The sequence below is a fragment of the Siphateles boraxobius genome, unplaced genomic scaffold (assembly GCF_051911475.1).
Source record: "Siphateles boraxobius isolate OS27281-9 unplaced genomic scaffold, OSU_SipBor_1 68, whole genome shotgun sequence".
Lineage (NCBI taxonomy): Eukaryota > Metazoa > Chordata > Actinopteri > Cypriniformes > Leuciscidae > Siphateles > Siphateles boraxobius.
Window position 1 is genome coordinate 639,316 of NW_027509195.1, and position 18,265 is coordinate 657,580.

An 18,265-nucleotide genomic window follows, 5' to 3' on the forward strand; every position below is an offset into this window, starting at 1 on the left:
TTGATTACTAACATCCTTTAAAATATCTTCTTTTGTGTTCAGCAGAAGAAAATCTCATACAGGGTTAGAACAACTTGAGGGTGAGTAAATGACAGAGTTTTCCTTTTGGGGTTAACTATCCCTTTAAGTGGTCTTGTTCAGAGATAAACCATTAAAAAGAGCATTTAAATCCAGTTCACAACAACACAAATCATTGCACACCTCGCTTACAAAAAGTCTTTATATCTTTAATTCATCAGCATTCATGTAATAATAGATACATTGGTTAGCAACAGTGTTCAATGTGATAAATGTGTGCACCATTTGAAAAATAATAATTTTAGATTATTTTTTTAATCTACATTAACAAAACATTTATCAGGTCACGTTTAATTTCATTTGACTGAAATCAAATAAGAACTCCTGATGCATTGCACAAACTTACATTAGTGCACAACATGATGCAACATTTGTGCAACTATTCATTGCACTTCTATTTTGTGCAATATTCCTAAAGAGAGTCGGGTAATCTGATGGAGGACACAGATCAGATGAAAGACCAATGCTGATAATTGTTGGCAGGGTCACAGCTTTTCATGATGATGTTGCCATACTCCACCATTAAACACTTATTAAACAGAGCACTGTGGAGAAGATATATCTGCAAAAAATCACAAATGTATAAGGTAAAATAACAAAAACAAAGTCCAAATTAAATTCTCTAAAACGAAGTGCACAAAAGTTTGAGATTACATAATATTATATATTGTGCCATGATAGTACTTTTTTTTTTTTTTGCAATGTCAAGGGGCAAAGGGTTGTTGGGATATTGAAATGTACTATACCTGTTGGGAAACAAGAATGAAACTCCACATCTGCTGTGGAGCTGGGACGGTTCCATCACCCTGAAAGTTGCACAGCTCCACTCGCACAGGTTCAGGCTCGATCGTTGCATGCAGACACAGCTGCTTATCAATATTATGCCTCAGCTCCTGATGCGACGTGTACTCAAAATACTACAAGATAAAATAACACAGAAAAAGCAGTGCGATTCTGTTTACTGTGGCCACGTTTTCATGTTTATGAGTGGTTAAATTCATTGTGAAAACAATTTATTTATTTTTTTATAAGTATGGAAGCAATTAAGTAAATGGCAAAATAATAATAATAATAATGTGAGGATGACAGCAGTGGTCATTAGAATACCTGATTTATTCCAATTTTGTGGCAAATGAATAAAATCACTGACTTCCCTCCAGGATTCTTCTTACCAATATCAAGACAAGTTTTTGTGGCAATGTTCTTCAACTACAGACACAATAAACATGTGCACACACACGTGTATATTGCTGTAAATTATCTAATTATTACTGCAATAAATGATCAAATTATAACATGGCATTACCGATCCAAACAGCACAGGGTTCAAATCAGGCACAAAGAACTCTGGGTATATGTTTTCAAGATACCAGGAGAAATTTTTGCAATGTAGCTTCTCTTTGAGCTTCAGGCGTTCACTTATGTCCCCGTATGATTTCTGTGCCCCACAAAGGTAAAAGAGAAATATGTGAGCTTTACAAATAAGACTTATTTTGCAATCAATTAAAAATATTACAAATATTATCTACTTCTCTCACCTCTGCTTTAAAGGCAGCAGCTTTTTTATTTCTGTTGTAGAAAATCTTCTTGTAATCATCCATCCAGACTTCTGCGAGGCGAACCTGGTTGATTATGATCACATCCATGCCTTTTGGGAAGGAATGCGGACTTTTGGTGCGGAAGATGTGGCCGACCACAGAACAGGGAATGATCTCTAGACGACCTCCACACAGCCAAACCTGAAAGAGCCAATACAGAAGTATGATACCAGAGCAGTGTCGTTTTAAATTCAATTACATTTTAGTTTTTGAAATTGTGTTCTTGTAACGCCGGGTGAATTAAAAAACGAGGTAACAGAATGAGCAGCACCAAACATGCATCCATGTAGGACAAGACTCGACGAGGAACTTAAACACTGGACAATCCTACACAGACAATCACAGAACAAATCAAACAACAAAAAACTACAAAAGGACTACAAAACATGGAGTAGAACAGCATAAAAGTGCAAGCAGGACCAGGGGGACACATGCTGGAATCACAACAGTTGTGCTTATTTTATTTTAGATTTAAATTTAGCTTTAATTTATTTTTATTTTAGATTTAGTCATTTTAGTACTTCAACCATTTTATTTTAGTTAGTTGCCATATTTGTTATATATTATTAATTATACATTTTATTATATTTAGTTTTCTGTTATTACACAGTATATATATATATATAAAAATTTTTACTTTCATTTCATCAAATTATTTTTATAGTTTTAGTTAACAATTTAGTTAAAATGACAAATGTCAAAATTGTCTAATTTTATGTTACATGTTAACAAAAGTTCACTTGAATGATTTCTGAAGGATCATGTGACACAGTAATGACGCTGTTAAAGGATGCGAAAGATAAAAACGTGTGTGTGAGGGTCTTACCCTAAATGACATTTCTATGTTCTCTCCTCCCCAAAACTCCATCATGTCATCATAGGTCCCAATGTGTTCAAAGTACTGCTTGTAAATGGCAAAAAGTCCTCCGGCAATAGCAGGTGTCCTGAACGAAAAATGTAACCACATGTAAATTGGTGTCTCATGCAGCAGCGATATAAATGCAATTTAAACTGATGTACGTTACTAAGAAAATGTGTTTTTTGTATGTGTGTGTGTTCCTGTTAAACCCTACATTATGGGGACCAAATGTCCCCCAAACATTTTTGACCTTGTGGGGATTTCTTTTTTTGTCCCAATGAGGAACACAGCTTATAAATTATACTATGATGTTTTTCAAAAATGTAAAAATGCAGAAAGTTTTCTATGATGGGTAGTTTTGGGGTTAGGGGGTATACAATTTGTAGAAAATAAAAATAATCATGTCTATGGAACGTCCCCATAACATGGAAACTCAACGTGTGTCTGTCTGTGTGTGTGTGTGTGTGTGTGTGTGTGTGTGTGCCTCTGTGTGTGTGTGTGCCTCTGTGTGTGTGTGTGCCTCTGTGTGTGTGTGTGCCTCTGTGTGTGTGTGTGTGCCTCTGTGTGTGTGTGTGTGCCTCTGTGTGTGTGTGTGTGCCTCTGTGTGTGTGTGTGTGCCTCTGTGTGTGTGTGTGTGCCTCTGTGTGTGTGTGTGTGCCTCTGTGTGTGTGTGTGCCTCTGTGTGTGTGTGTGCCTCTGTGTGTGTGTGTGCCTCTGTGTGTGTGTGTGTGTGTGTGTGTGTGTCTATCATTTGCCTGACTGGATAGGTCTCATCTTTGCGTTTCACCCTCTCTTCTTCAGGTATAGTCTCCCAGCCAAAACTCAGGATCCAGTCAAATTTCCCTCGGGTATGTGTGAGGGCTGACGGCACTGGCTTTATAAACTGTAGATTGTCCTTGTTGATGACAGCAATGCTTGGGCTCACAACTGTGGTAGGTTCCTGAATTAACCGGTCCAACAGGGGCTCCAACCAACCATAGAAACACTCACCTGGGAAAACACACACTAAATCAGATTATGAATTATATGTCTACTTTAACAAATCAACTTTGGTTGGACTCGATCCTCATGAATATATTATGTTCACCTTTTAAAAGACAATTCAGTTTCTGTGAAAGCCAAATGTTGTGGTGCACTTCACTCTATAATGTCCCCGATAGCATGTACTCACAGTGGGAGTCCAGGAAGGCAAGCACTTCTCCTCCAGCCTCACGTGCACCCAAGAGTCTGGCAGCTATTAAACCTTTCCTCTCACGCTGCCTCAGGACACGCACAATCTCAAGAGACTGGACATAATGTTCTAGCGGGGCTTTTAGATGATCTGAAATGAAAACTGCCTTAATCTACAAAATTTCAAATCAAAGATATACGGTTTTAACTAGATTTCCACATTTGAAAAAGACATAGCGATTTAACACATAGTATGCTGAGTGGTTGACAAGGTGTTGCTAGGGTGTCCTAAGTGGTTGCTAAGCTTTTACTAGGGTTTTATGGGTGGTTCTTAAGATGTTACTAGAGTGTCTGGTGGTTGATAAAGTGTTGCTAGCGTTTCTTGGGTGATTGCTAAGGTCTTTCCATGTTGTTCTGGGTGGTTGCTAAGGTGTTGCTAGGGTGTTTTGGGTGATTGTCAATGTGTTATTAGTGTGCTTTGGGTGGTTGCTAAGGCATTGCCATGGTTTTCTGGGAGTTTGCTAAGGTCTTTCCATTTTCTTCTGGGTGGCTGTTAAGCGGTTACTGTAAAGCTGCTTTGAAATGATATGTATTGTGGAAAGCGCTTTACAAATAAACGTGAATTGAATTGCTAAGAAGTTGCCATCGTGTTCTGCGTGGTAGCTAAGGTGTTTTGGGTGGCTGTCAAGGTGTTACTAGTGTATCTTGGGTGGTTGCTAAGGCATTGCCATTTTCTTGGGTGGCTTTTAAGGTGTTAATAGGGTGTTTTAGGTGGTTGATAAGGTGTTACTAGTGTGTCCTGAATGGTTGCTAAGGCATTGCTAAGGTGTCCTGACTGCTAAGGCATTGCTACAAGGGTGTTCTGGGCGGTTGCTTACTGGCTCAAGTCAAAAGAGTCTCTAGATATGGCTTGGGCCTCTTCTTCAATGTAAGTCCATGGAATTTGTTCGCTCGTTTTATTGTCAACCTTATTCATATCAAGCACCTAAAAATGCAATGTATCTTTGCCTTAACTCACCTTGAGTACTTGCATCATCCACCAGTATGATTTCTTTAAGTAAAACAGCAGGTGAAGTATGCAAGACACTGAAGATGGTGCGGAGGAGAGTGGACCAAGCCTCATTGTGGAACACAATTATCACACTGGTAGTGGGTAACCGTGGACATCTGCTGAACTTTTTCTCAATGCATCTTAAAAGAGTAACAGAGAATTGGATTAGATATTTGGAATTAATCTAGAACTACATGGTCAAAAGGTCTCTCAAACGATTTTGCTCTGTCTGCCTCTTATGATACTCACTCGGGGGGCCGCGTATCGACACCAAGACTGCGGTGGAAGGAGATGCGGTCACTGGCATACTGGTTGAAGCCGTTTCTAGAAAGACCCTCCTGCTTCTCCCTCAACTCCACATGAGTCATGATGCCATTTATGAATGGGTTTCCATCAGCTCCAGGTCCTTCAGGATCCTCCTGAGGTCTCTGTATGTGAGGCCTGAGGTCCTTCATGCTATAGAACCCAGAGGGACAGCTGGCATCTCCAGATAATGCTGAAGCCCCTTCAAATTGTGGTGCTGAGGCATCCTTTCGAAAATGCCAAGTGCTGCTGGAATTCAAACCCACACTGCCTCTGTATCTTGGCTTTAGGGAAATGCCTTGAAACCCGCTGGCAGACCTCCACCCCCCTAGATCCAGCTGTATTACCCATAGAATGGTGATTAAAAGGCTCAGTCCCAAGAAGCTCAGATTTATGTGTAGTGCACATTGAGGACTTCGTAAACGCATCCTGAATCGAAACAAACCAAACTGAATCACAAATTCTGGTTCAACAAGAACTTTTTGTAACTTCATACATTTGTTGTAGTACCAGAACATTTCTGCAAAATAAATTACTTTGTTTTCAATTTTAGAAGATCATTGACAACAGTGTCCCTCAGTGTGACATGTTATACAACATATAGCATTTTCCTAACTACAAATTAATTTTTATGAAGGAAACAAGGAATATTTCAATTAATTTGTCACCTGGCAGGGGTATTTAAGGATACATTTAACTTTTGGCCTAGCAGTTCATGTTTATTTATTTTTTTGGCACTGCCTCTGAAGCACATGTGTTGCTACACCTGGATACTGGATATCTTGTTAAAGCAGATGGACACATAAAAAGCAAAAACAATTGTTTTTACAACCGGTGACTGGCTGCACATGATCAATTGTTCTAATTCGTCAAAATAATTTCAGCTTCACTCAGCATGCAACTTCAAAACCACAAAAGCACCGAGTCAGAGCTACTATTTTCTGTGTGCGGATAAGTTACATGACACACAGATACAATTTGTATGATAAATATATTTCACGAAAAGGAGTGAGGTGGTTCAAAGAATGGTGCTTCAGTTACTTACCTGCAATCCTGCACTAGTGGACGCGTTGTAGCCTAACCACTTTACAGTTGTAAACGTAGCATACACAGAAGATATTGTGAAAATGGCTCGTATTGATGTTTTTTCTAGCAGTAATATCATTCTGTCATGCCAGGTGCATCTCATTGAATAATTTAACTGGTTTATTTTCTATACAAACAAGTTGTTAACTAAAGAACCGTGAACTAATAAGTGGACGGAGGTGATATTTAGGAAGCATGAAATAAACGTGCTGTTGATGAATAATAAGGAAATGAGGGGCGGTGCAAATATCCATGGCAACACATTAAACATTAGCGCGTGAAGCTCGTGCTCGACTCTTTTCGGTGCTCGTTCGGTTCAGCTCTTGTAGAGGTAACGTTAACGTTAGTACTAATTACAGCTTTGATTATGGCTTTCTTCGGAATCACATATCTGGGCTATCAGAACCCTTTTGGGGACAGGATGTCACCATCTGCCCAAAACAAACTAGATACGCGAGGTATGGCTGCTTTGGTTCGACTTTAATGCAGGCGCTGCGTGTCTCTAGCACATCTGTTTACATATATTAGTGAGGTCCAGTAACGTTTGTTTTTTTTTCATTCAGACTCATCAGACCTGCATCTTGGCAGCCAGAGCAGATATCAGGATATGATCAGACGCGTCCGGGGGTGTAAGTTCACACTAAATACATCAAAAACTCACATACTGCATTTATTACTAACCAAAGAGAGGTTCTCTTTCATCATCTCGTGTTCGAGATCCACCTATGGGAAGGGCATCCGTACCTGACCTCTGCAGAAGCATCCAATTGCACCAAGTCTGGCTAGACAGACAGAAGCGCGCAGCCAATGCCAGGTGAGGCCACACCCCCTCACCTAAGGGCATATAACATCTGGGCGCGCTGCTATTCCTCAGTTGACATTCGCTTCTCGCGATCTCTGCATCTCACAGCTCGGTTGGATTTTTACACTGCTCACCTCGTGTCTTCAGGAGGACATATCGACCAGATCAGCCTCCGCCGGACGTGACAGTTGTTTATTTTTCAACTACTGCTGCTTTGCATTCGGAGCCGCCCACGCTCTCGCTATTTTCACCGTTTCTCCTCACGGCTGCCCGCCACGGATTTCTCCGTTTTCTTCGCTGGTATGTCACTGTCTAAGCCTGCAGCCTCTCCAGGGGATAGCATGTCACGGGCCTGCCCGGCCGCGTGTGGTGCCCTCATCGCAGCTAAGGATCTTCATCAGCTTTGCGTGGTCTGTTTGGGTCTTAAGCACGCTCGGGAAGCCCTTGAAAACCCGGAGAATTGCAGTTTCTGCCTCTTGCTGCCTAGGAAGCTGCTAAAACGCCGTCTTAAGGTGGCAGTGACACAGTGCACCGGGCTCAGCCCTTCTGACTCGGACGGGGGACACGGTGATGACGACGCGCTACCGGGGGCCTCCCGGGGCGCAACGTCTCTCGTCTGGGCTGACCAGCCCAATCCCGCCTTCCCCGAGGAGGACATCTTCGGGGACAACCTCACTCTCGTCCACGACCTGCCCGGTTCTGGCGAAGAGGAGGATGCGGCCATTCTTGGGGTTTCAGAGGACGAGGAGGCCATCCCGCCCTCTGGTGTTCCCCAGGCTACGGCCCACGCGGTTCTGCCTCAAGCCATCCTCCTGGAAGTGTGTGAGCGAGCGGCCGCTCGTCTCAACATCGAATGGCCGGCACCGCAGAGCGCCACCGACCAGGAGAGGGATATTTATGATGGGAAAGTGCTGGGACCCCCTCCCGGCCCGAGGAAACAACTCTTCCCCATCCTCCCGGCGTGCGCGAAGCACATGAGAAATTATTGGAGCGACCCGCTCGACTTCAAACACGGTCTCACGGGACTCGAGGTTAAGGACATGGCGGCGCACGGTATGGGCGAACCTCCCACCGTCGAACCTTCCATCGCCAGGCACCTTAACCCCGCTCAGGGCGGGCTGCTCGCTCCCCCCAAGCCGGTCTTGCCCAACAAGATGGACCGTTTTGCTGCCTCCGTTCACCAGGCAGCTTATAAGTCCTCGGCCGTGGCTGTCAGGGCCCTTAACGTTTCTTCGCTCCTCTCCGCCTACCAGGCGGAGATCCTTGAAGAGTTAGGGCAACAATTGGAAAAGGGAAATCCTTCTGAAACCCTGTGGAAGGAGATCCTAACGGTGAACGACCTCGTCCTCCGTAACGCTCGGCAGGCCGTCCAAGCTTGCGGGCGCTCCATGGCGCTTTCCGTGGTCGGAGAGCGCGCGCTCTGGCTGAACCTGTCGGGACTCCCTGACAGTGAGAAACGGCGCATCGCGGGCGCGCCGGTGGAGCCCGGCCGGGCTCTCTTCGGCCCCGCCGTCGCACTGATGCAACAACGGTGTGACGATAAGAAAAAGGAGGATGAGGCCTTCAAACTTTGCCTTCCTAGGAAGTCAGTCCCACGCCAGGCGCCCCCTGTGCGTTTGCCTAACCCACCGGCCACGGGACGACAGTTTCATCAGGGCAGAGAAAAGCCCCGCAACAAACCACCCCCTCGGCAACATAACCCAGCACCTACACACAAGCACTGGGGTAAGCCCGCTCCCGCCGCGGCCGCGGCCGGGAGACCTGCGAATTCCAACCCCACCGACTCGAAACGCAAGCGGCCTGCCTGATGTTCAGCCGATGGGGGCTTCGAGTCCATGTTCACGGGCCGCAAGCCCTTCGGACTCCCCTCCTCTTCTAGGACCCCCGTCCAAAAAACCCAGGGGGTCCCGCGGATGGGTCAGCTCTCCGTGTGTAAACGAGACTGCCCAGCTCGTGTGTTCGAGAGATGTGTGTTTTCCCCCCACGTTCAGGGGGCCCTTTGTAAGGGAAAGTTTAAGCTCAGTGACACCACACTGCCCACACTCTGTTCCCCTCACTCTCTCAATAAAGGCTTCGGCCCCAGTGTTTGCCCAACACAAAACACACAAAACACAAAAAAATACGAATCAAATGAATTCGTTTCGGCGGGAAAACCTCTCTCCGCAGAGAGAATTCATCTCACTGCAGAGAGAGGAAATCCCTCCGAACCCCTGCATGTCGCCTCTAGTGTACCCACTAGATGGCGCCATTGCATCACAAATAAACCTGTCGGTCTCACACAGCTCCGCTCCGGCCCGAGCGGGAGCTCTCGCGAGTCACGAAGCGGCTTGGCGAACCGTTTCAGCTCCCGAGTGGGTGATGCGTACAGTAATGCAGGGTTACAGATTGCAATTCGCAGTAAAACCCCCGCATTTCAACGGCATTCTCTTTTCTCACACGGAAGAGAACGCCTCTCACATTCTGAAAGAGGAAATTTCATCTCTCTTAAACAAGGGAGCGATTCAGGTGGTACCTCCCAATCTGATGAACCAGGGTTTTTATTCCCGTTATTTTCTGGTCCCGAAAAAAGGCGGCTCTCTCCGCCCTATCTTGGACCTTCGAGTGTTGAACAAACATTTGAGGAAATACAATTTCAGAATGCTGACACAAGGCGCACTCGCCCGTGCCATAAAACAGAACGACTGGTTCACATCAGTCGATCTGAAAGATGCTTTCTTTCACATAAGCATCTATCCTCCGCACAGGAAGTTTCTTCGTTTCGCCTACCAGGGCATATGTTACGAATTCACAGTTCTTCCGTTTGGACTCAGTTTGAGTCCCCGGTCTTTCTGTCTGTGCGCGGAGGCGGGCTTAGCACCTCTGAGAATATCAGGTCTGAGAATCCTGACTTATATAGACGATTGGCTCATCATAGCCGAATCAAAGGAGAAGGTGTTGCAGGACACCGACCGTGTGCTCGCGCACATCACATCGCTCGGGTTTCAAGTGAATGTGAGCAAGAGCAATTTCACGCCCAGTCAGAATGTCATTTTCTTGGGCTTGGAGTTGAATTCGGTCTCCATGCGAGCGCGCCTCTCTCAAGAGCGCGTTCGCTCTCTGATGAACTGTCTGACGCAGTTCAGAGAAGGGGCGAAAGTGCAATATCGCACATGTCTCAGGCTACAGGGTCTCATGGCTTCATCCACCCAAGTTGTGCCATCGGGACTTCTGAGGATGAGGGCGTTCATGAAATGGGTCTTGTCACTACATTTCAGCCCGATTCGCGACCTTTGCCGCTCGGTAACAGTGACACGCGCCTGCTCGGCGACCTTGCGCCACTGGGAGAGCGAGAACTTTTACGCACGGGGAACCCCTCTGGGGGCGGTTACGATGCGGAAAGTTGTGACGACAGATGCGTCCTTGACAGGCTGGGGTGCCACCCAGGAGGGCAGAACGGTGAACGGTCTGTGGCCAAACAGACTACGTTCAGCGCACATAAACTATTTAGAGCTTTTAACCATTTGGAAAGCTCTGAATCATTTTCTGCCTCGCCTGCAGGGACATCACGTTCTAGTACGGTGCGACAATACCACGGCTGTGGCTTATATCAACCGTCAGGGCGGCATGCGCTCGTCGAAACTCCACGCTCTAGCTTACAAGCTTTTGGTGTGGAGCAGACGGGTTTTCCTGTCGTTACGCGCAACTCACGTTCCGGGCATTCTGAACAGAGGTGCGGATCTGCTATCAAGGGGAAACCCAATCTACGGAGATTGGCGTCTTCACCCTCAGATAGTGGAAATGCTATGGATGAGATTCGGACGGGCGAGCGTAGATCTATTCGCCTCGCGCGAAAACTACCATTGTCCTATGTTCTTCTCTCTAAGGGACATGGACGCGCCCCTCGGGGTAGACGCACTGGCCCACCCATGGCCCAGAGTGCTCCTGTATGCTTTTCCTCCCCTGTGCCTGATAATTCCCTCATTGGCCAGGGTGAGAGAGCAGGGCCTGTCTCTCATTCTGATAGCACCCAGGTGGCCCAAGGCACCATGGCTGGCGGAGATAATTCCTCTGTTATACGCCGAGCCGTGGCGCCTTCCCGTTCGCACGGATCTATTGTCCCAAGCCAACGGGGAGATTTACCACCCCCACCCGGACAGGGTGGCTCTCTGGGCCTGGCCCGTGAGAGGACGAACCTGAACGCACTTGGGCTTTCGCCGCGTGTGGTCGCCACTATTCAGAATGCCAGGGCCGTCTCTACACGGTCCTTATATGGCTGTAAGTGGCACGTGTTCGAAGGGTGGTGCGATGGGCGCGGTCTCACATCTTATCAGTGCTCAGTTCCTGATATTTTGTGTTTCCTTCAGGACCTCATGGAAAAAGGGAGGTCTTTTTCCACCATTAAGGTCTATTTGGCTGCGATTTCAGCCTGTCATGTGGGTTTTGAGGGCTCTACTGTCGGGCAGCACCCTCTAATCCGCAGATTCATGAAGGGTGCACGCCGCTCGTTGCCAGTCATCAGGAGAACTGTTCCGGAATGGGACCTCTCCATGGTGCTGGAAGCACTGTCTCAACATCCTTTTGAGCCCCTGGGGAGTATTTCCCTTAAGCTGCTGTCCTTCAAGACAGCTTTGCTCTTGGCCTTGGCATCTGCCAAACGTGTCAGTGAGCTACATGCACTCTCGGTTCACCCCTCGTGCACTAAGTTCTCCCTCAGTGGAGATAAGGTTTCCCTTAAGCCTAACCCGGCCTTCATGCCGAAGTGCTTCCCTGCGTTCACTTCGGAGGTGTTGGAGCTGTCCGCTTTTCACCCTCCACCTTTTACCTCTCTGGAGGATCAGAGGCTGAATGCTCTGTGTCCAGTCCGTGCTTTACAGGCTTATATGACCAGGACCAGCGCTTTCCGGAAGAGCGACCAGCTCTTTGTTTCATGGGCCCCTCCGCACAGAGGGAGTCCCATATCGAAGCAACGCCTCTCACATTGGGTTGTGGGCGCTATAACTATGGCTTATGAAGCAAAGGGAGTGCAGCCCCCAAGGGGCATCAGAGCTCATTCCACAAGGGGCTTAGCCGCCTCTTGGGCTTTGTTTAGGGGAGTGTCACTGCAGGACATCTGCTCCGCTGCCAGTTGGGCTTCTCCTCATACCTTTGTGCGTTACTACCGGCTGGATGTCACCAGAACCTCGGTAGCACATTCGGTTTTAGGGGTTGGGTCTTCTTAGCTCTTCCCTGTACCCTGTTGAAACCAATAAGAGTGAATGGCCCGGCTGGTCATGTTCATTCTTGCCACCAAACATTTACTTCCCGTTATGGGTTTAGTTTATGTGCCTTGGTGGGTTGGGGGTACTTTCATGTATGTGTCTCATGCATGCTTCATGTCCTGCGTGTCCACAGCAGTCGGTGTGGCGTCACCTTTGCAGGTTCATGATTAATGGACGTGTCAGGCACCGCCTCCCCGGGGTGACCGTCTTTCTCTGGCTTTCAGAACCTCACTGTGAGTGTATTGGGCAATCGGGGAGCTGTCCATGTCTCTCCCATAGGTGGATCTCGAACACGAGATGATGAAAGAGAACAATAGGTTACTATCGTAACCCCGGTTCTCTGAAACATCGAGTGGAGAGATCCACCAGCTTTGCCCCGCTTGCTGCACGAGAAGCGAATATACTTACTGAGGAATAGCAGCGCGCCCAGATGTTATATGCCCTTAGGTGAGGGGGTGTGGCCTCACCTGGCATTGGCTGCGCGCTTCTGTCTGTCTAGCCAGACTTGGTGCAATTGGATGCTTCTGCAGAGGTCAGGTACGGATGCCCTTCCCATAGGTGGATCTCTCCACTCGATGTTTCAGAGAACCGGGGTTACGATAGTAACCTATTGTTTTGTATAGGCTAACGTTAGTTCATGCAATTATGCTTTCTCAAAATAGAGAAATTAATGATTAATATACAGTACCATATACATCGTGTTCATGTGCATCATGTTCATTATGGAATTTGTAATGAATTCTTAAAGTCCCCATGAAATCAAAATTGAAGTTTTTTGGCTTTTAGTGTGAATATGTTAGCCTACTGTTATAAGCTATGTTCTCCACCAAAACAATCACAAAAATCGCATTGAGAAGATAAAATCATTCAAAACGTACAATCTCTCACTTCCTTCATTATGGGTCACTGATTTTGATGAATCACTCTGCACTTCAGCTTCTCATCAGATTTTCTATCCAATCAAATGGTCTCTAGAATGTAAAGCATCCCGCCCTCAATGAAAGAAACGTTGAGAAGCAATGACACTGACAAAACACAGAGCAGTTTACTTTTGATATAAAACAAAGTCTGTTTTCCAATTCTATCAATTTTATTACGAAATTTAAACAAACAAACAAACAAAAATAAGTGGGTTTGTGGCTCTTTAATGAGCATTAGGGATCGTTGTAGCTCCAAGTTCAAGCGCCATCTCTTCCTCTTTACTATAGTTATAGCACAAAATAAACATGAATGGACATCCAAAGGTATGTTGAAAGAAACGTCACAACCCATTGAAATGTATCATGTCATGTAATAGCTCGGTCAGACGTCAATAAAAAGGCTTGTACACAATGTCACGTAACTTTGTTTATCTTAGGAAAGCCACTCTATGGAAACTTGTTTCCGCCACTGAATAAAACAATTTAAAAAATTCTCGCAATTGCGAATTTACATCTCGCAATTCTGACTTTAAATATATATATATATACATTTAAATATATATATATATATATATATATATATTGTTTACCTCAGAATTGGACATTATATCTCACAACTGACAATCAGAATGTGAGAAAAAATTCTAAATTGTGAGATATAAACTCACATGGGCCAGAAAAAAAATAACATGTACTGTACCTGAAATAATACAGTATATTGAAATGAATCAACATTGAATCTAATTGAAATCAAGATGGGAATCAAATCGCAAGCTTATGAATTAACTCAAAATCTGAAACAATACTATAATTCTCACTCCAAGCTGAACTCAAAAGTTATCAGCCCTGCTTTAGATCTGCATTTATTTGCAACATTCTTGCTGGTCACTGATGAGATCTTGTTTTCCTTTCAGCTCCTAAAGAACTGTATCGTGTTCCTGTGACGGACAGCCAGCAGTACGGTTGGTGGGTTCCCACTGGAGGCCTGAAGAACCAGGAGCCTTGGACTCGAACCCGTCGCTTCCCACGCAAAAACAGCGAAATGACAAAGTATGATGAATCTTAAGCTATGAGCCAAACTCTGTGTAGGCCAATGCGTGTCAACAAATAATTGTGTAAAGCTTTAATACATGTATTTCATTTATTTTCTCAGGTTTGTGAATGAGATGTCAATGACCTACCCAGACTTCAGCTTGTTTTGATTCCTGATCTATGAAACTATAATGATCACTGTCCCATAATGCTTCAATACTATAGTGTGTCACGTCGCCGAGGATACGCAAATGTAACTTGTATCTACTACACACATTTATGTCTGTGCCATATTGTTTTGAGAATTTAGTGTAATAAATTTAGTCCCATACTGTATGTGATGTTATTCTTTGCATATGCCTGTATAATGGCGGCAAAATCCAGTATTGATAAAACAATGAACTATTTGTGACTAAACTTTACACTTTACCTGAAGCAGCTTTCATTCTAAAAGTTATTTTTAAGTTAAAAAAATTTTTTTGAAGACCCCTTAATGTTTTGTTTCTTCTTTCATTTGTATCAGAAATGGACTAAAACGTTGAAATAACTGATCTAGGATTAGATGTTAAGTATTGGTATTTGAATTACAAAATGGTTCAACTCACCAAATGCATAAAATATTTACTATTTGCAAGGCATCTCTATTTACAGGTAAAGTTTCAAGATGAAATCAATCAGTTTGATTATTGAAGTCCTTGAAGTTATTGAAGCTACGTGATATTAGTTTGATTATTTAAGTCACTATCATTAATTGAAAACAAATTATATATATATATATATATATATTTCCCATTTTTTCTCCCAGTAATGCCGGTAAAACTGGTGAAATGTACAATGTGACTAAAACCCTTCAAATGATGTATCATTTATGGTTACTCAAATATAATGATTAAAATATACCAAACAAAGGGATTTAAAGTTCACCCAAAAAATTATTCTGTCAAAGAAAATTCTGTCATAATTTACTCACTTTCATGCCGTTCCAAACCTGTAAGACTTTTCTTCATCTTCGGAACTCAAATTATCATTTTGATGAAATCGAAGAGATTTCTGTTCCTCCATAAACAACTTCCACTTTGACGCATAAAAAAAGTTTATAAAGAGATCGTAAAACTAATCCATATGAATTGAGCAGTTTAGTCCAAAGAGACACGATCACTTTATACACTAAACAGATATAATTTAGGCTTTTATTCACATATAAACATTCATCAACTCGCACATTAGCTCAAGCATTTTCACTTGACATGCGAGAACCAATGAGGTTCATTCTCGTGTTACGCAGCACGTTTGAGCTTCAGCAAGAACCAATGGGATTTTTCCTCACGCGTCAAGCAGGTTTGGTTGAGATTCTGTTTATGTCTGATCATACAGTATACTGATCAATGTTTATAGGTACATAAAAACCTAAATTCATCACACAAAAGCGATCGTGTTCAGAAAATTCAAACTTAACCGCTCAATTCATTTGGAGTAGTTTTACGATCTCTTTATGAATTTTTTTGAAGCGTGAAAGCGGTAGTTGCATAGACAGTCAATGGAGGGACAGAAATCTCTCAAATTTCATTACAAATATCTGTGTTCCGAAGATGAACTAAAGTCTTAACGGGTTTGGAGCGACATGAAAGTGAATAAATTACAGAATATTGATTTTTGGGTGAACTATCCCTTTAAACAAAAACCACAATACAAAGCAATCACAAAAAAAAACAAATAAAACAGATATTTTTTTATTGTGAGGGGAAAAGTTTGCCTATATTCAAGAGTCTTTTCTCAACTTTACTTTGCAAAGTTGAAAAGCTTGTCCCTTTTCTAATCCTTCGACTAAAGTAAAAAATGAAACAAACAAACGAACAAAAAGGTAAATGAAAATAAAGAGACGATCAGGAGTCGTTCAGCCCTGATCTAGACAGAGGCCCCAGTGTGAGAGTCAGTAGTATACTAAAATACACTCCTGCTTGCTCACAGTAGTACATCAGATAGTATGTTTCCTTTCCTCACGCCGAATCTCCATTCGTGCACGCTTTTATTGCACATACTGGACGGAACAACGGGGCGCCCTGCCTTTGGTACGAACGTGACCAACTGACATGCAATGACCAAGCTACTATCAAGTTTTCAATAAGTGAAGAACACACAGCAGGAGAAAGAAAGTGCTTTGGCCATCATGCAAGTCAATTCGCTGAAAGAGGTGACCGAGTTAACAAACATTGCTGTAATGGGTTGCATCAAACAGGTGAATTGCGCGGTTTGAGCGTGTGATTTAAAGAGGCACTGTTATCACATACTGAAGTTTGTTCAATTAAGGCAAATGCACTGCAATTCGCACTGCAGGCATGCAGTGTGCGGTAAGTCTCTATTGGTTCTATGTTAGCAATTAGCTGACTAGCAACTGTTAAGTATTATAGTACATCTAAATGAATTTGAAGTGTATGTTTTGATGACGTATTTCCCCATGTGGCTTTTTCCTTAAAGAGATGGAGTGGAGCGAATATTGTTCATACGTCACTGACTGCGGTTGATCAGTTAGTACCAACTTGCTAGAACGTCTCAATTCAGGTCTTGGTTCCCTCGATCTCCTCAGCTGGAATGGAATCATAATCAAACAGATAAGAACAACCAGAATAGGAATAAAAACGGATACAGAGGTGATACAAAATACCCAAACATTAAAACGTATTAAGGGAATCAAACAAACAAAAATCGTAGAGAAGATACCACAATCAGACATGCTTTTGAGCTGTTTAGTTTGGCAAGAAAGCAGCTAGTCGTATCATAGAAACCTCACAGTGAAAAGAGTTATGCCCCTTCGAGATTACAAAGCACAGTATTCAGTCATAATTTATAGATATATTTCTTTCATTTTTAAAAAAAAGTCCTTCTAGAATGAATTGGATCTCGATAAACTGTCTTGTACCGTGATATCCAATGCCGTGGCTTTTCCCCAGATGCCTCCGAAAAACTCTTTTTTTTCCCCCTTTTATTTCATTTTGTACCAAAAATACTTCTTTGAAAGAAGAAGAAATGGTTGACGGAACACACAAAACTAAACCGAAGTCTCCCTTGAGGACGTTAAAGGCCCAGACCTGGTCGTACTTCCAAAAAAAAAAAAAAAAAACAGTTTTCCACACTTTTCCATCTAGAATTTGTAATTCTTAAGGAAAAGCAAGGCTTTAAATTAAATCATTCAATCCTTCATATGATCCAGAGCACAACGCTCTGCCAGTGACAGAGATTGCTGGTCAATCAGTGTGATTTACTCTAAATGATAAAACGCCATAAAAACAGGGAAATCGAGGGATGAGGGCGTCAGAGCATTACATAAGATTCAAAACTTCCGCAAACTTCCTTTCTATGAAATACTTTGGTCTTTGGTCAATAGTTCTCTTTATAATTTATACAGATACTGTATTCGTACACACACAAATATACGAGCGTACATGTTTATGTACGGTATAAATGTGTATGCGTTTTCCAACTTTTTTCCATAAAGGACTTTTTGCACAAAACATCAAGATCAAAATAAATAAGGAATTCCGAACGAAACATGAGTACCTGTATTTATATTCTCCTGAAATAAAGATAACGGGAAGAAAAAAAAAAATGTCACAAAAATAAAACGGGAGAAAATGCCTTATGTACAGCGTTTTTCTTCGGCAAATAAAGGCCTTTATTAAATAAACAGACTTTGCATCTTTCAAGCAGCCTGAGGGAGAGGCTTAAAAACAATCGTCCTTCAAGGTGCACAGGCATATCCACGACCGCCACAACTCTCCAGTGTGGAGTCTGGTTTGTTTTTTCAATAATCTTCCTTTTTTGTTTGTTTTCTTTCTTCAAGTGATGGCGATGGCTACGTGTTTGTCTTCAGCTTGCCTGGAGAAATCCTCCTCTCCGGGGAATTGTGGGATTCCAAAGAAATTCTAGTGCACTGCTAACTGTTGGGAGGTCCGTTGTTCAGGAAGTAAGTGGTCATCTCACCCTTGCCTTTGACCTTTACGACCCCTCGACACTCCAGCTGGTAACCTTTACTGGCCAACACCTGGTGCAGGTCTGTGGTCACCTGTAAAATACCAGAAAATCACTTTTACGTGACTTGCTCAGGATGACGATGACACTGGGAGCCTCTACA

The 18,265-nt window shown here is 43.5% G+C and overlaps 3 protein-coding genes across 4 annotated transcripts in view; 1 reads left to right on the plus strand and 2 right to left on the minus strand.

The window, feature by feature from the left end:
* Positions 1-206: 206 nt before the first annotated feature.
* Positions 207-10,904, minus strand: LOC143722580 (polypeptide N-acetylgalactosaminyltransferase 6-like). 2 transcript variants are annotated; one of them, XM_077213970.1, is made up of 11 exons: positions 7,082-10,904; positions 5,006-5,488; positions 4,724-4,896; positions 3,707-3,856; positions 3,291-3,525; positions 2,503-2,620; positions 1,617-1,817; positions 1,385-1,516; positions 1,186-1,287; positions 825-995; positions 207-640 (listed from the first exon to the last, which is right to left on the minus strand). In XM_077213970.1, exons 2-11 carry the CDS (start codon positions 5,485-5,487, stop codon positions 527-529), a joined length of 1,878 nt encoding a protein of 625 aa, XP_077070085.1. In that variant the 5' UTR covers position 5,488; positions 7,082-10,904; the 3' UTR covers positions 207-526. The 2 variants fall into 2 exon arrangements, with proteins under 2 accessions (XP_077070085.1, XP_077070084.1); XM_077213969.1 differs by lacking the exon at positions 7,082-10,904 and adding an exon at positions 6,105-6,384.
* spmip11 (sperm microtubule inner protein 11) lies at positions 6,405-14,470 on the plus strand. The gene is made up of 4 exons (XM_077213982.1): positions 6,405-6,603; positions 6,709-6,774; positions 14,019-14,154; positions 14,258-14,470. The coding sequence occupies exons 1-4, from the start codon at positions 6,513-6,515 to the stop codon at positions 14,304-14,306; spliced, it is 342 nt and encodes a 113-aa protein (XP_077070097.1). The 5' UTR covers positions 6,405-6,512; the 3' UTR covers positions 14,307-14,470.
* A 1,380-nt stretch (positions 14,471-15,850) lies between these two features.
* Positions 15,851-18,265, minus strand: part of adcy6a (adenylate cyclase 6a) — a 62,638-nt gene continuing 60,223 nt past the window's right edge. The window contains exon 24 of the mRNA XM_077213966.1: positions 15,851-18,196. Within this exon, the coding sequence (XP_077070081.1) occupies positions 18,068-18,196 (129 nt within the window). The 3' untranslated portion in view covers positions 15,851-18,067. The remainder of the gene's footprint in view (positions 18,197-18,265) is intronic.

What these genes read in the sequence shown, in the direction of transcription:
- LOC143722580 (XM_077213970.1), bottom strand. Translation starts at nt 5,487, where the DNA reads ATGCGTTTACGAAGTCCTCAATGTGCACTACACATAAATCTGAGCTTC. An exon ending in GTCGATACGCGGCCCCCCGA is followed by an intron (nt 4,897 to 5,005) that starts GTGAGTATCATA and finishes TACTCTTTTAAG; the next exon opens with ATGCATTGAGAAAAAGTTCA. An exon ending in ACAAAATTGGAATAAATCAG is followed by an intron (nt 996 to 1,185) that starts GTATTCTAATGA and finishes TTTATCTTGTAG; the next exon opens with TATTTTGAGTACACGTCGCA.
- spmip11 (XM_077213982.1), top strand. Translation starts at nt 6,513, where the DNA reads ATGGCTTTCTTCGGAATCACATATCTGGGCTATCAGAACCCTTTTGGG. An exon ending in AAACAAACTAGATACGCGAG is followed by an intron (nt 6,604 to 6,708) that starts GTATGGCTGCTT and finishes TTTTTCATTCAG; the next exon opens with ACTCATCAGACCTGCATCTT. An exon ending in AAAAACAGCGAAATGACAAA is followed by an intron (nt 14,155 to 14,257) that starts GTATGATGAATC and finishes TTATTTTCTCAG; the next exon opens with GTTTGTGAATGAGATGTCAA.